The sequence below is a fragment of the Andrena cerasifolii genome, chromosome 1 (genome assembly GCF_050908995.1).
Source record: "Andrena cerasifolii isolate SP2316 chromosome 1, iyAndCera1_principal, whole genome shotgun sequence".
Taxonomy (NCBI): Eukaryota; Metazoa; Arthropoda; class Insecta; order Hymenoptera; family Andrenidae; genus Andrena; species Andrena cerasifolii.
Window position 1 is genome coordinate 21,897,789 of NC_135118.1, and position 16,262 is coordinate 21,914,050.

General features: G+C 41.1%; 1 protein-coding gene across 1 annotated transcript in view; it reads left to right on the forward strand.

The window, feature by feature from the left end:
• Positions 1–16,262, forward strand: part of LOC143370282 (uncharacterized) — a 61,254-nt gene that overhangs the window by 26,524 nt on the left and 18,468 nt on the right. Inside the window, exons 2-3 of the mRNA XM_076815208.1 lie at positions 8,092–8,221; positions 14,350–14,492. Of these exons, the coding sequence (XP_076671323.1) occupies positions 8,092–8,221; positions 14,350–14,492 (273 nt within the window). The remainder of the gene's footprint in view (positions 1–8,091; positions 8,222–14,349; positions 14,493–16,262) is intronic.

Sequence of the window (16,262 nt, forward strand, 5' to 3'; positions counted from 1 at the left end):
CATTTATAGTATATATTTTCTCCTTACTTTTTCTACTTGAAAATACGTCCATTTTTTCATGACTGATTCAGATTCTTAGTTTTCCTTTGGATCAGAGTTGGTTCTTCATGAGATATTTCGGTTTTCGTCTTTATTAGTAATTGAAGTGTTTTTTTTACTGATAACGTAGTAGATGTCGATGGAATTAATGAACGCATATATGCGCTATATTGCTATATGTAATTTATCGAATTACCGGTAAAAATTTGGCAAATTACTGGTAAAAATTTTAGGGTATTTCTCACCGGTATTGCAATCCCTAGTGCCCTGCAGCCTTTTCTCCCCCCCCCCCCCAATTTGAACAACTTGCAAATTGTATGGGCTACCCCAAAAAAATCAGTATAAAGATCAACGGAAATTGTACATGTACACTACTGAAGAAGATAATTGCTCCTATATCGACACGACATCTCTGTGCGAAACGTTTCCGAGGTTCGTTCTCCGCGAACGATAATCTGTAATCGATTTCGCCTCTGGACGCCGATCCTCGACGGTCGTACGTTGCCGGGGCGGTCTCACCCCCTCGTGAAAAAGAGAGATGGGTGGATTAATGACGTCGACAGACGGAAATTATCGAGCACCGAGGGAAAAAGAGGATTCGACAGTGTGACTCGTGCTTCGACAAATACCTCCACGGGCCCTTCCGATCCTATCGTTCGATTTTTACACAGCCGCACTCCCCAGCCCCTTCTCATGTTGCATCCATTCTCGTTTTCTCTTCTTTTCGTTTCATCGAGAACAGTCAACCCTGGCAAACATTAATTCCGTGCGCTACGATAGAGAAAAGGTGAGGGGGGTGGGGGAGGAGAAAGAGAGGGGAGAACTAGGGAGGAGTGAAAGAAAGAACTAAGGGAGAGAAAGAGTGGACAAAGGGAGAGAAAGATAGAGCTAAGGGGCAGAAATAAAGAATCAGGGTAGAGAAGAGAGATTTAGGAGAGAGAGGTCTAGGGGAGAGAAAGAACTGGGGGAGAGAAAGAACTAGAGGAAAGAGAGACTTGGTGAAGAGAGAGAAGTAGGGGAGACGGTGTCCTAGGGGAGAGGGTGACCTAGGGGAGAGAAAGAGGGAACTATGGGATCGAGAGAGAATTAGAAGAGAAAAGGAGAGGAGAGAGAGAGATATGGGTGGGGGTATGAAGCACTGCTTCTGCTCGGGCACGATCATTAAAATAACGAGTGAAAGGATCCTCTGGAGGGCCACCCTCGAAGACGACCGCCTTTCGGGTCGAGCTGCAGCTCCAACTCAAAAGGAAGCTGCGGAAACTAGGAATTTGTATCGCCGAGACCACGGATAGTTCCGGGGTAGAGGGATGCCAGATAATCATAAAGCGAAGACGTACGAGGGGAGCCGTGATAAAGGACGGTTCAAGTAATCTGGCCAGAGGGATCAATGGGGAAACCGGAATGAAAAGTCGGTGTCCCATCTCTGTGTACATCCTGACAGTGGTTTTTATGGTTCGTTATCTGGCTACCTCTTTCGTCGTATCTCGCTGGATACGAACACATTTTCCGCCGTGAATGCGAAGCGCCTTTTAACATCGCCCCGTGCACAAGTGCTGCAACCTGCACTTGCTCGACCCTTGGGCAAATTGACTAGTGACCGTCGCCTAAGACTCTTCTTTATTTATGAATGTCGGCGATTTTACGAATCAATTCCTAGGCCGAGGGGTGTTAATGTACTCTCACGCGCAATTTATCAACCCTAAAATAATAACAGGCTAGGTTTCTCTCTCAAGTATCGCGTGGCAGATATTTCATAGATGTTAACGCTATGAGCGGATGTTTTACTCGACTTTAATAAAATCTGCAACCTCGCTTACGAACACGCGGTCGCTATAATCGACGCATTAATACTCACAAGGGAACAACGTGACAGAGAATCAAAAGGGTTTTCACCTCAACGCTATTTTCTGATTCCACATAAAATTCTGACGCAAATTGCCCGATGAAAAGCCAGCATTGCCGCGGGAATACCTCGACCGACTCGCGGAATCGTGACTATTTAATCTAGCACGTGTGCTTGGAGCTCGGGAAATTGAATTAAGCCGCGCGAAGTCATACGCCACGCGTGCAATTGAAGAGAAAAATAATACCGTTGGACCCGATCCGTCCGGCTGTAAGTATGTCGATGCAACACGGGGGTCGTGCAGTTGGCGAGTGCATTCCCCGTGATGCATCGGGGTGTCGCTATCAAGCCTCTGATGGGAGCGAAGCTGCATTCGACGCTGAAACCGTGCAGCTACGACCACCATCTGCCGCCAGCAGGAAAAAGAATGCAACGATTCGTTCTTCGGTTAGCCCGCGGGTTTCTTAACGAAACAATTTCATTCCTACTCGACGAAACTGTACGCAGCCGATCGCTTGAAACAGATTTCACAGTATCGAATTGAAATTCCGCTGGAAATTCGCCGCGTACCCTGTTGAGTCGACACAGCCGTTCGTAAGTGCTTGCACGCGTAATTTCGTTTGCCGCGCAATGATAGGAGACCCAATGCCACACGGTTAACCATTTGATCATTGGAGTCGGCTGAGCGATCGACGATTAATCGACCGCCTAGTTTTAGCGGTGAATTACCTTTTTCGCCCTATGTACATGCTGTCGTTTCACTCAATTTTCAGAGCGTTCCGATCGATTTGGCAATTTAAGTGAACAGTATTTGCTGCTCCACTGTCGCCGTTTAACATGAATTAACCGGCGATTCGTTGCGCCCGTTGCAAATTCCAACGCCCGTACCCTTAGGGAGAAGGAAATTCGGGGAACAACCGAGCCTTTTTGCGTTTAATCGCGAGAAATCCGCCGACGGGGCGTGGGCCTCCAGGTTAGAATAATTAATCGCGTAATTGACTAATTTGCCACTCGAAGGGTGCGAGGTCTCGAGTGAAATGCACTTTTCGTTGGGTGCTCGATAAAGGACGGTTGAAAGTGCTTTAAACCGGGGAAAGAACGGTGGGATCCATTAGGGGCAATTAAGTGTATCTCGGCCGGCACGGATAACTCAGCGACCGACCGTCTTTCTGCAAAAACTTTTTTAAATCAAATCTTTGCTTAATCAAACCGGGCAACGCTGCCTGCTGAAACCGTACGCCATCTAGTCGACGCTGGAAATGACGCGAGGCCAAGTGTTTAGAATGCCTGTTAGCTAACGCACGCTGTTAGCAGTGGCTAACGAAGGAGGCGAAATGCAAATTGAAACAACATATTAGCGTGATTCTGTCTGCGTTGGAATAATATTTTCTGTGCAGAATATTCTCCAAGCATCTGCATGTTTTAATCGTTCTGCAGAATAGTATTTTAATACATATCTCGAAGTCAAATTCGCGTGCTAAAAATTATTTCCTTTTTGCTTCATGGAAGCAACGTAATGTTGTCCTCGTCTTTTGTTTGGAGGCGGGAAGCAACAAATTTGATTTGATCGAAGGATGGAATCGACGAAAAATCACGCGACGAGGTCGTGCGTGAGCAAATGGCGCAGAAATTCGCCGAGACTTGGCGACGGGCGATACATTTTCCGTGCTCAGCTCTATTCGACGACGTGCTCGGCTTTCCACGACGATATAGGTATAGCGCGTTATTCGATAACAGTCAATCTCGTGGAAAATAGGAGGGGAGGCTGAAATTTACATTCAAATTCTGCGGCTTCTCCTTTTCCAGTGAGATCGAAAATTAAACCGTCATCGCGTGTACGCGTGTATATTTTTTCCGCCCCTTTCGGCTCCCCTGCGCATTTCCAGACACTTCCCTCTACCAGCGGTGCGAGTGTGTATGGTGAAAATGCAATTCAGCTTCAACGAATCGCATTTCGCGTCGTCGGAGATTCCTTCTTGTTTTTGTACGATATCTATGAAAAATTCCCAGACTCCGAGTTTAATAATTTATCGCCGTGGAGTGAAAGACAGTAAAAAGAAAAACACGATATCTACCTTGGCATACCCGAGAATGGCCCTTTCACAGCAGATGTTGGAAGTGTCCACCGTTTTCTTGAAGGCATAAGTTCGCCCATCGCACCACAATAAATTATTTAAAGTCAGAGCCCGGGAACTTCTGATGCACACTGTACAATGACAATTTATTTTGCAGCTTCAGTAAGTGGTAAGAAATAATGGTGTGAAATTCCACTATTGCAAATGTTTAATGCATCGCTCGAATGTTTAATGTATCATTAGAACGAGGATATTGTCGGTAAATTATTTTGCCATCGAAGTAATCACAATCAGAGCTACTGTACATCTTCAAATTCCGTCTCAATTATCGAGATCAGTTTTGTCCACGTTTTATAAAAGTTTTCCAACGATTACAATGTCCATTGTGTCCTCTGACAGAACGTGGCTTTTAAATTCCTTTCGAAACAAAAAACAAACAAAAAAATCAGTGAACGGTTCATCGTATCTTCTGAAATCCTTTTTGTGTTGGAGTCATCGATCTGTGATCACCAATTGCCCCGGCGAGCGTCCCCCTGAATCGCTTGTAGGGCAGTGGACGAACAATTCAGTGGTCCCAGATACACGGAACACAGGAAACGCATTTCGGCGATGCTTAATGATAACGAACGAGCGCGGATATTATCACGGGGGTTGCTTGTGGGTCGGCGGCAGGTAAAAAACCATTCGTTCAAATTAAGAAGTTGATTCGGATTTAATGGTGTTTTGTTTGGCCGGTGGGCACGAGGGCAGGCCACGGGGTCGGTTCTCCCTTGCTCCTCGCGATTCAGGCTCCCGCCCTTTTGTGCCGTTCTTGCCTTTTTTTTTGCGCGCGCGTCGCGCACCACAGAAATTGGGGTAAAGCGAAATCCAGCCGTATTTTGCACGCCGCCTTTCATTCTCAATTCGTTTTACTTGCACGCCCCTCTGCACCTTTCTTCGGGCTCTCCGTTTCCTGCTCAAAACTAAATCAACAAACTTCCTCCTTTTTCGGCTGCTTCGACGTTACACTGGTAGTAAAAGGAACGCTGTCAGAGATGTTTAATTAAATCGTCCATTGGCTAGTCTCCGTCTTACAGGGAAGGAAATTTCTATTGACTTTCTTCCTCCTATTTGTGACGTTACCGTTTTGTGTACAGTTGTAAAGTACTCTGAAGATACTGATAACAGAGAAACGAGAGAAAATTTGCTTCCACAGAAAACTGTTTCAGAAAACTTTGATCAATAGTTTGGATACGACTTCTGTGCATTAAAAGGAGAAGAAATGTGGGTCAGAATAGACTCAGACATAGTCGTCCAAGAGTTAAATCTCATGCAGGACAGTTTGAGCGCTTGTTGTAAAAATCAAACATTTCCAGACACGTGTACACGCGAGCTTTTTGTCTTGTGTTTTACCACGCAGACTTCGTCCCCAGTGTTCTATGTATTTGCTTCCTTCGACGCGAACGTGTTTGCCAAATGACGGGTAAGTCAGAGGACCTCGCTACAAGATCCCACTTGTGTCACACACGTGTGTTATTGTGTAATCGCCGGTTCAAACACGTGGGAGCCGTCTGTGCTATGTTAGGTAAATTCTCGTTAGGCCCGGCAGCCGTTGGCCACGCGTAAGCTGGCTTTAATCCTCGCAAAAAGACGAGCCAAGGCTCAAGTGGATCAAGCCCGGCATTGCTCGGGCGCTCAGTAGTGCATCCATATGGACGCAACCCCATTACTCGACGACTCCATGTCCAGGGTTAGCGTGGATTTATCCCTCGTGCCTGTACTCGTCTGCACCGACGGCAGAGTCCGTGTTTTATGGGATTCATCGATTGGTTCGCATCGTAAATTGGTAATGATGGAATAGAATAGGGGTGGAGATGAATTAGGGAACAGGGAGCGCTCCATTGTGATGCTAGTTTGGAGGATGGGGCTTAGGAGTTTGTGACACGAACGAGACTGTCGTTTTCGAAAATACTGACAATAAGTAATGTTTATTGGAAGGATCATTGTTAGTTTGCGATCTATGGAAGTCGAAACCAAAGTTAAGATTTTCTAGAATTTAGGTTTTATACAGATAGTTCTTACTTACATTGCAATTAATGACAGTTGGGGATTCTTTTCGTTTTTAAAATTAGTGGAGTTGATAGTTCTAAAATGGATAGGTTTATTTTATGAATAGAATGCAAATTATATTTGTGAGATAGTGTTCGATACTCATATCTATAATTTAAGTCACTATAGATGATGATGAGGGTGGTTGTTGATACTCAAATTTAGCATCGTAAATTGATAATAATCATAGACTAACAAGGGAAGATCCCGAACCCGAAAATTTAAAAAAAATTCTGAAACTTTGTGAATATGCAGGGGATTTCCTCCTGATTACAACGCAATTTTTGTTTGCTGCCCAAATTCACTCTAAGGGGGTGAAATTAACCTCTGAAAAATCAGCTACTTTCCAATTTTAATTTGTAACTCGCATTCCGTAAGAGATAAAAAAAATTCAAGTCAAAAGTTACTTCTTTTAATTAGGTCTTTCATTTGGTGAAAAATATATTTTACAGTTCACGAGTTATAACACAAAATCGGAAAATAACCGGATTTTCAGGGGTCAATTACACCCCCTTAGAGTGAATTTGGGCAGCAAACAAAAATTGCGTTCTAATCAGGAAGAAATTGCCTACATATTCACAAAGTTTCAGAATTTTTTGAATTTCCAGATTCGGAATGTTCCCTTGTAAGTAGGTAATATAGTAGATGTAGATGAGAAATGGGGGAAACACTGTACGTTATTTAGTATATGTATATATATTCTGGATTTTGTTATTTACTTCGCTAAAAATTGTTTCGATGAAAGGCAATAGTATTACCTGGTGGCGATGGTTTGCGCGAGGTCAACAGCGAGTTTTCTTTGTAGCCTTGGCTCTCGAAGAATAACGATAACTTTCGAGGGACACGATGACGGAAGAGATTAGCCGGAAGTGCCACTCTTCAGATCAAATTGAAGCGTCTGAAGGCTGTCTGCACACCGTTTTGTACGTCTCTTCCTATATATTCTCATTCTTGTCTCTTCTACTTGTGGACAAACTCATTTATACATTATTACTATGTCTCCTGCGAGCATTTCATGGTCGTTTCCAGAATTATCTATTATTACGATGAATCTTTGCAAATTCGAAGTACTTATACTTGTAAATTAATTTGAAATTAATTAGTAATTAAAATTTACCACAGAGGCGCTAGTTGCGAAAATATGAAGACTGTTTGAGTTTGTGTTACAATTTTTTAAAGAACTTAAATAGAGTTTTTAAGATACTTCATAAATTTTGTTTGATTCTAAAAACACTGTACTTTAACATAAAAAATACAAAGTTAAGCAAAAATATTCTGAAACTATAAAAAATATTCTGTTTTTTACGTTTCAATTTTGGGTATTTTTGCCCCCGTAGCGACAACCTGTGTTACAGTATGGGGTGCGCCTTCCGATGGGTTAACTGATTCAGAGAATCGACAAAGGTTGTTTAAAAATTGGTAAAACAAGTTCGGACAACAAATTATGCGTACTGGCGAAATTAAAAACTCTTTCGCTAATGAATTGTTCACGAGCAGCGACATAATTACTAAACTCTCAACACCCCCTTTTCTAACGTCTAATTATTATAAAATAAAATTCGAAGGAAAAAGTCGAGGAAAGAGGTAATCAACATTTGTAGACGTTTTGTACCATACCTAGTACGTGATAACATCGATTAAGAATTCGGCGGACATCGCTTCCGTCGAAGATAGATTCATAAAATATTAAATTTACGATGTGCTTTCAAACTTTATAATATAACGAGGACTTCAATTACACACTGCTGAAGACAATTACAGAACTATCCATTCCAGTGATGCATTAAAAATGAAAACATATCACGCAGTATCTCTGTTAAATTATGTTCCCATGTTATTTCACTTATTAATTGTTTATACTGAAGTTATCAAAATTGACTTTCTCGAAAACGAAATCTCGCACCAAGAAACCTTATTCCACACTTTCAGTTTACTTTTCTGTGAAGGATCCTCTCCTGAGGTTCCACCACCAGTTCCATGCCACCCCGTGCAGTCCAGTCGAGACCCTTCTAGTAACTTAACGACGATATCGTGTTTGTTTTCCAGTGCTTGGCATTTGTCGCAGCCAAGAGTGTGGACACGAAAGGCTGGTGAACTGCGGCAGGCCCCTCGAGAAGATCAACAGCAACGACCTGAGTTTCGCGATTAAAAAGGAGACGCTACAGCAAATGTGCATGTAAGTTTTCAGCTGGCTTCAACTCTTATATTAACCGGGTGGTTTAGCTTCGTCGCGCGGCGCCTTCTTTCACGCGGCCACCCCGGCTTTTCAGCCACTTGGAGGAAACTTTTTACGCAGCAAGGGTAAAACGTTTCTGATGAAGCGATCTTTCTCGCGGAATTCAATACTTCATTCGAGGGGAGCAGTAACACCGGGCCATTTTCGTGGACGTGGAAAAGTTTCATGCTGAATTATTCCTTAGGATTCCCAATGGGGGTTAAACGAAGGCAAAGGATCGAGAACGAAGTTTCTTTCGTCGTAGCAAGAAGTCGCTAGGCCGAATAAATACACTGCCCTAAATAATTGCAGGTTTAACGTTCCACGTGGGAATGAGAGTGCTCTTTGAAGTGCTGGAGAAGGAAATGCGTATAGGTAGTAGGATAACTGGTACGTGGTCCAACTCGATTCAAGTACCGCCTGATGCTTCGTGACACAAACCGTCCAAGAATTAATCACGAATTAATTGAGTTTAAATTATTTCAGTTTGTTCGCAGTGAGAGAAGTTTGTGAAAATTTGTTGATCGAGTTTGAACTTCAACGTTGGAGATTCTTTCTCGCTAGACTTCCTTTCGAGTTTCGATGGCTCTCAGGAATTGGATTTTCGTCGATCGTGCCCCATAATTAGATCGATTGGTTGAAGCTTTGATACCAGTGAAATTTTTTTTTAAACGCTCGCTTCGACGGCTTTCAACCATTCGTGGGCTTATCTTCGCGACCGTGGAGCTCGGTGGAACGGGCACGAAGGCTGAAAGAGAATTCTAACAAGTCTGCCCGCTAATTCGCGGAAAGTTTAAGGGACGAAGGACTCGGGATTTCTTCAGAGCTTTAAATGGCCTTTTAGATTGCTTTTCCTGGTTAATTTTTGAAAACTTCGATGATCAACCCTTTCCGGGAAGAGATTTTCTTCTCCCACTTTGTCTCCAGTAATTTCTATTAATTTGGAGCATAAGTGTAACCTTAAGTGTACAGCGAACTTGAAGAATCGATTAATGTTCCACTTCTTGCACAGTAACTTCGGCATATTTAATATTGAGATTGAAATAAAAGTTATTATGTTCAAATATAATATTGGAACATCGACGAGTAGTTGATTTGGAACCGTATATACATTCCTCGCCTTAATGAAATTTTTATTACCGTTCGGTAATTTTGGGGGAATTAAATTCTGCCCGCAGAAATGCGAATTCCTGTGTGTATTCAGCAAGGTTTGGCGCTCGTCGATTTTTATGCAGAAAAATAAGTGAAATCCGGCCATTCCGATATTAACAATTATTCATTCATTTTTTCAGTGAACGACTGAAAAATATTTGGCATAGAGTTAATGAACGATTCAACAAAAATTTGATAACTGGGGAGAGGGTGTATTTTTGAAAATGAAATTCAATTACTATTTTGTTTATTCGCGCGATTTCTTCAAATCGCTTTAAAACATTGCTATTCAACCTCTACTTTTTCATCCACGATGGATTTATAAATACTTTGAACTAAAACATTTCGTCGACATACGAGGTCTTTATACCTGAAGCTGAGCGTCGAGGCTCGATCGATTTGTAATGTGGAATAAAAATAACGAGAAGAGGAAAATCTTTAACGATGCCACGAGTCGGGGAAATATTGAAACGTTATCGAATTTACAAATTCGTAAAACTACGAGTGAAACGAATTATTTAACAGCTCTTAATTCGGGATTGAATTGAATTGAAATCTTCAAACTCTTCGCCTCCTTGACAGGAATAGATCTTAATATCCTTTTTCCTCGCAGCAGTACGAATCATTAAACTGGTGGTGATAAAACGGGGAGAAACAAATTGTTTAAGAATCTACTTAATCGCTGTGTCGATTGGATTATTTCTCGAATATACATTTTTGGTTGAACTCCTTCAAACTTCCTGTTCGGGCTACCAGATTCCTTTGGAAACTCGAACAACACCTCACGGGCAGTTCGCCTTCTGTTGGAGCAATCTTATCGAGGAATTGGACTTATATTTCGAACTGGATGCTAGCTTTAATACGAATTTCTCGCGTGATCGATCAGCCAGGTTCCGTGGCAGGCTGCTTGGGACATTCAGTAGATTGAGGTTATAGTACAAACGAGAGACTGTCGTTTCTCAGGATACAAGGCTGTGTCGATTGGAAAAGGTATCGTTCCCTTTTGATGCGAAGAAATCCAGGCTAAAGCCTGGCACTGGCAATTTGGGTTACTTAATTTCGTGCTTAAAACTAACGGACCCGATAGTTCTGTAGTGTCTAAGCCCCGTACCGCATCCTTTTCATTGAAAACAGGTTGAGCAGTGAGATATACCTGAATGTTTTTACTAAACACCATGATAACAGTCTCAGAGATTTGTGCCGGTGATTTTGAAAGTGCTGTAAGTCGAGATATTTAGACTGTTGCGTTTGGAGGTATTACTAAATATTTATCCATTATTCAGCAAAATGTCTCCCAAATTCCGAAAGTGCCCAAACGTAGTTTTTCGATGTTCACAATTTAAAAACTTCAAACATTTTTTCGAAGGAAAGCAATTTTTATTTTCAAATACCTTGCCACTAACGAGTTTCCCATTTTTGGGTAATGTAGTCTTTACCACGATCTCTCCTAATTTTTTCATATTGAGGGCATAATTAAGTATACTTCGCGTTTTTCTTTATTTTCTTGCCCCACATCTAAGGTTAATGTATAACACAAAAATATGTAATTATTTCCTTTCTCACAAATTACTTATCTGCGCCACTATTGAAATGGACGTGAAACTGTCGCAGGTCATTATGAAAGAGACACTATACTTACTTCACGGCTAATTTGCAACAATTCTTTGGTAATATTGAATTATAAATTCATAGATGTTACATAAAATAAGAGAAATCTGAATTTTTCGGGTCTGTTGACTTACACCACTTTCATAATCACCGGCACATTTAACAGAATACAGCGAGTTAAATGCAGAAACAATCCCCGAATAACGTCTCTACTTTTTCCGAGTAATAGAAGTAATGTTAAAAACGTAGAAAGCGATATTACTCGCGCAAAATAAGCCGGTGCAAGACAGACGATTTTCTGCCAAGATTCGAACGGCGTCGTTTAGAATCGCGGGAGCTTTTACCCGAATATATCGGATTCGCCCCCGGGTCGGAAGGAGACCAATACAAGTGTTCGAGTAATGTGCAGCGAATTTTGGGAACCCCGGCGAAATCGGACGGTGGAAAGATAACGTGCTCACGTGTACGTAAAACGCTCGAATGTACGATCGCGCGTGATTTTCGGAGTCGCGCGGGGCTGTTTCGGAAAACCATAAATTTCCCAGTGGCTGCTGGAAATTTCGCCGCGATTTCCACCCCTCCACCCTCTCCTTTCCGCGGGACCGAGACTCGAGAATAGTAATCTCGAAACGGCGGGAAATAAACGGAACGGGGAGGAATTTAGGGCTGGTATTAGGTTTCGAGTATTTTCCCTGAGATTGTTTGATGTCGAGCAGCATTTCTAATAGGTTAATTTTTTAAGTGACCATATTGGCCGGTCGTAGCATCGCCTATACGCGTGGAAAATGGGAAAGTAGGATTAACACTTTGCTCTCCGCAAAATTAAGCGTTTTTTAAAAGAATTTTTTCAGGAATATTTTACAGGTTTCATATAAAATTTGTATTATCTACTTTTAGTACAATGTCTTAAGGGATTATAAAAAAAAATAATAGACAAACATGCATAAATTTTAATGTATTAATTAATCTTTTAGACCCCTCACAAAAACATAGTTGCTGGCGGGGTATGTTAGTAGGGAACAGTAGCTCTGAGATCAAATTTAATTTTCTTTTTGCACGAACTAAATGAGTGTAGTTTCCATTGCACGTATGGATTTTTTGATCGGAAACAAATTTTTTTAATTACGGTCAAGAAACTGTTCATCTTTTATTGCGGATTTTCGAAACTTTTTCTTCTAAGGCGCACCATTTTTACCAAAATAATTTCGTTAAAATATCGTGTAACGGAAACTACACGCATATAGTTTATAAAAAAGGATTCAAATTTGATTTCAGAGCTGCCGTTCCAAAGTCACACATTCCGCCAGCGACCTATTTTTTGTGAGGGGTCCAGAAAATTAATTATTATACTACAATCTATGCATGCTTTTCCATTCATTTTTTTTAAATAGCCTCTTAAGACACTGTGCTAAAAGTAGTTAATATAAATTTATACGAAAACTGTAAAAAATTGTTCTTGAAAAATTGTAGTTCCGTAGTAGTATTATTGGATCCTGTGGAAATGAATGAATTCATAATTTGTAGATCAGTTAAATTACTGGTTCTGCAATTATGCTGCAATACTACTGACGAGGTGCAGGGCGGAAGTTGGCAGAGGGTAGGATCGAAAGGAGAAAATGAAGGAAATGTAGCGTGAGAAGAATATTACTGTAGTATGAGGAGAATATTGCTCGAATTTCTAACGATGCACGGCACCACAGTACATCATGTAAACCCCATGTTAAAACCTCTCAAAGCGTTGTTATTAGTTTATCATGATGCATTATTTCGCGTGTTGAGTCTCCGTAATCAGGCTTCGAGCGACCGTACGAATAAAAGGCGGCCCAAGTACAGCCCACTGCAGCTTTTCGCATTAAAATTTCAAATTTCAATTGCGGTTCGAGCTGTGAGAAAGCGCCTGGATTCGTTTTACTCACGCCACCGCGGGATTACTGGCCTGCTTTTGTGAAATCTAAAAGTCTGGGAAGTTTTGTTAACTTCTTTCATCATCGACCACTCTCCCCCCTCCCCCTATTTAGCACTGCCAGTGCATTTGTTTATCTCATTGAAAATATTTGTAAAATTCTATCGTGGTCTGACTTTTAACGACCCTTCTTTTTTTAGTCGACAATGTTTTTTGAGTAGTTACGCCACTGACCCTATGTGAACGTCAATATTTTTATAGTTAATATTTACACAGCTGTGATGCAGATTCTTTTATTTTTTTGTAACGTGGTTATGTAAAGTGGGTGCTAATAGGTGTTACCAGAACTTAGATAATTGCAATGTTTTTGTTGCCTCTGGTATGGGAGACACTGGAATTCTCGCGGAGAAACTAGATTCTCAGATGGTGCAGTTTCAAATAATCGCCTGCCGTAGTACTTTAGATTACTTGAAAGCGATCGATTTCTTCCTACGATAGTTACTACACCTTCCGGGAGAAGAAAATGCTATTTAATAGATACGAAAGTACTAAGAAATGCAATTTAAAGTTCGAAGTGGGTAGGAGCAATCGGTGTGCAACAGCGGATTTCGATAAAATGTGGAGTGGATAGTTTGTATCGTTATTAAAAACTTTCTCTGATCTTTTGCTGAGATTTTCCCTTTAATCAAGAACCAGAAATATTGCGATAATTCGAAGGCTTGTTCAAGTATATCGTCTTTTTAGTTTTGAGATATAATAATACACCAGCAAATTATGGGAAATTCTTTTTTACTTGCCATGTATAGCAATGATTTTTATTTTTACTTCTATATTATTCTACAAAATATATTTCAAAATCTTAACAGCAGAAAAGTGTTCCACTTCAACGTCGTCTTCCGTCTAAATCGTTACAATACAGTTAATCAAATGCTCTGAATAAATTTCACCCAGTTCTAACGATACAAGTCATAATTAGTGATAGAGTGAAGAAACGCGACTTCGGTGTTCCGATTTCAAGCAACGATACAGGAAACAGTCCTAAACACAGAAGTTTTCTTAACGACCGTTGTTTCGCGCGGTTACAATTCGACCAATCTTCGAGGTTGAAGGGTTCTCGGTGGTGGAGCTCGTTACCACAATTAGATGTCGTGAAAACCAGGAAACTTGTGAGCCCATTATGCGATATTCTTTCCTTGGACGAAGATGACGGAGCCGCAATCGGCAAGCCGAAACCGTTTCCTCGTCCTGCAGAACAATTTCTATCCTCTGGCTCTCGTTGAAAACGGATTCACGTGGAACGTCTTCCGTCCCTTGTCGTTATATTAAATCTCCGAAGTCTCCTCGTTTCTGGCGCTCGTGCCATTCCAGATTCCAATTAGCATTGTGTCCTGAGGCTCGTATCAAGTATTATTTCTTCTTCTTGCAGGAACTTCGAGGCTGGCATGAAGTGCATCCAGACGTACACGTTCGACTGCATGCAGGAGAAGCAGCGGGAGCACTTCAACTCTCTGTACGCTGGCACCAACAAAGTGGTCATGGAACTCTGTCAAGAGGGCCCTTATCAAGACAGTAAGTCGAACAATCGTATTCCTCTATTTCACATTGCTGAGAGATGATTGTAAGAATTCGAGCCTAAAGGTATTTCGCGATGACGAGTTAACTCGTCGTCTGAAAATACTTTCTATTCGAGTTAGGCGAGTTAACTCGTCATCAGGAAATGACATCCCTTCGAGTAAGACGAGTTAACTCGTCGTCATAAAATGACCTCCCTTCGAGTAAGACGAGTTAACTCGTCATCATAAAATAACTTCCCTTTGAGTAAGACGAGTTAACTGGTCATCATATAAAATGACTTCCCCTCGAGTAAGACGAGTTAACTCGTCATCATAAAATCACTTCTCTTCGAGTAAGACGAGTTAACTCGTCATCATAAAATAACTTCCCTTTGAGTAAGACGAGTTAATTCGTCATCATAAAATAACTTCCCTTTGAGTAAGACGAGTTAACTCGTCATCATAAAATGACTTCCCTTAGAGTTAGACCATTTAATGCTTTTTGAAACTTTAGTAATTACACTTTTGCAATGGGGAATATATAGTAATGTATCATATCGAGAAAACTCCGTTTTTGTCATACTTGAATACACATTTTAAAATGTACAGCGAGCATTTCTAGTAAAATAAAATGAGTTAAGTTGGTTACGGGTAAGACCAGTTGACAGGTTAAAGAAAAGCTGCTTTAAGTACCCATGTACATTGCAAACACATAGGTAGGTTGAGGTATCATACAAGAAATCCTGGCGGATTCTCAGAATTCTAGCCAAGAAGTTAGTTAAGTCAGTTAATAAGTTTGAGGCTCAGTTATACGAGATAATACAGGATGTTCTCGATTCAGTAGAAGACGGTTTGGTTGCTGTAACAGCAACTTGGAACAAAACTGGATTTTGGTCTTAGAAAGGAGTTAAAGTCTAGTTCTGGATACATTGAATTTCGACAAGCTTTTAATTAAGTTTAAGTCGTATTAAGGTAGAAGCTTGATTAACAGCTCACGATAATGAAAGAATCAAATTCACAATTGCATAATTCACTCGTTTACCTTCCTTCTCTTGGAAACTTGCAATGTCACGCTTAAATGGCGGATATCATGTTAACAAGTAGGTGAAGTTTACTACTGTCTTTAGATTCCAGCTTCTTTTTATCACGTTTAGCCTCGTTATAACGTGGCGAGATTCGTTTGTTCAGTTTCTCGCCAATCAATGTCTTGATTTGATCGCGATGCAATGAATTTTATTGCAGGCGACTCGTTATCGAATGGAATATCTTTTTTTAAACCGCAGCCCGCGTTTCAGTTCTGCATCTGGATTCCGGTATTTTTATAGGCAGCCGTTTGAACTCTGAATAATTGAATTCGGGCATTGACGGTATTTACTCGAAGTGGTGGAAACGCGTCTCAAATGGACTGAGAATCTAAAAAGACGGACGCAGCTATGATATTTCTGTAATGTCGAAAGTGCATATTTGCATTATTCAGCCAAATTCATTGTGGTTCACCCCTGTTGGCCTTTCGATATCCCCAAATCTGTTGACCTAGCCTCGGAGGTCGTGAGAATGCCTTGTATTTCGGTTGACAGGATTAATCCTGCAGTATGCAAGGCGTCTTACTTTAGCCTGGAGATATATACGTCGAATTAAAACTCCGAATTCGTGAGCAATTATAAATTCACGAAGAGTGGTCAGTCGGTGGCTATGTATAGCGAGAATATTCCGAAATTAATCCAGTTTTACTTCTCGATATCTTTGTGAAGAATTTATACTTTTTTGTGACGTATAATAATGTTTC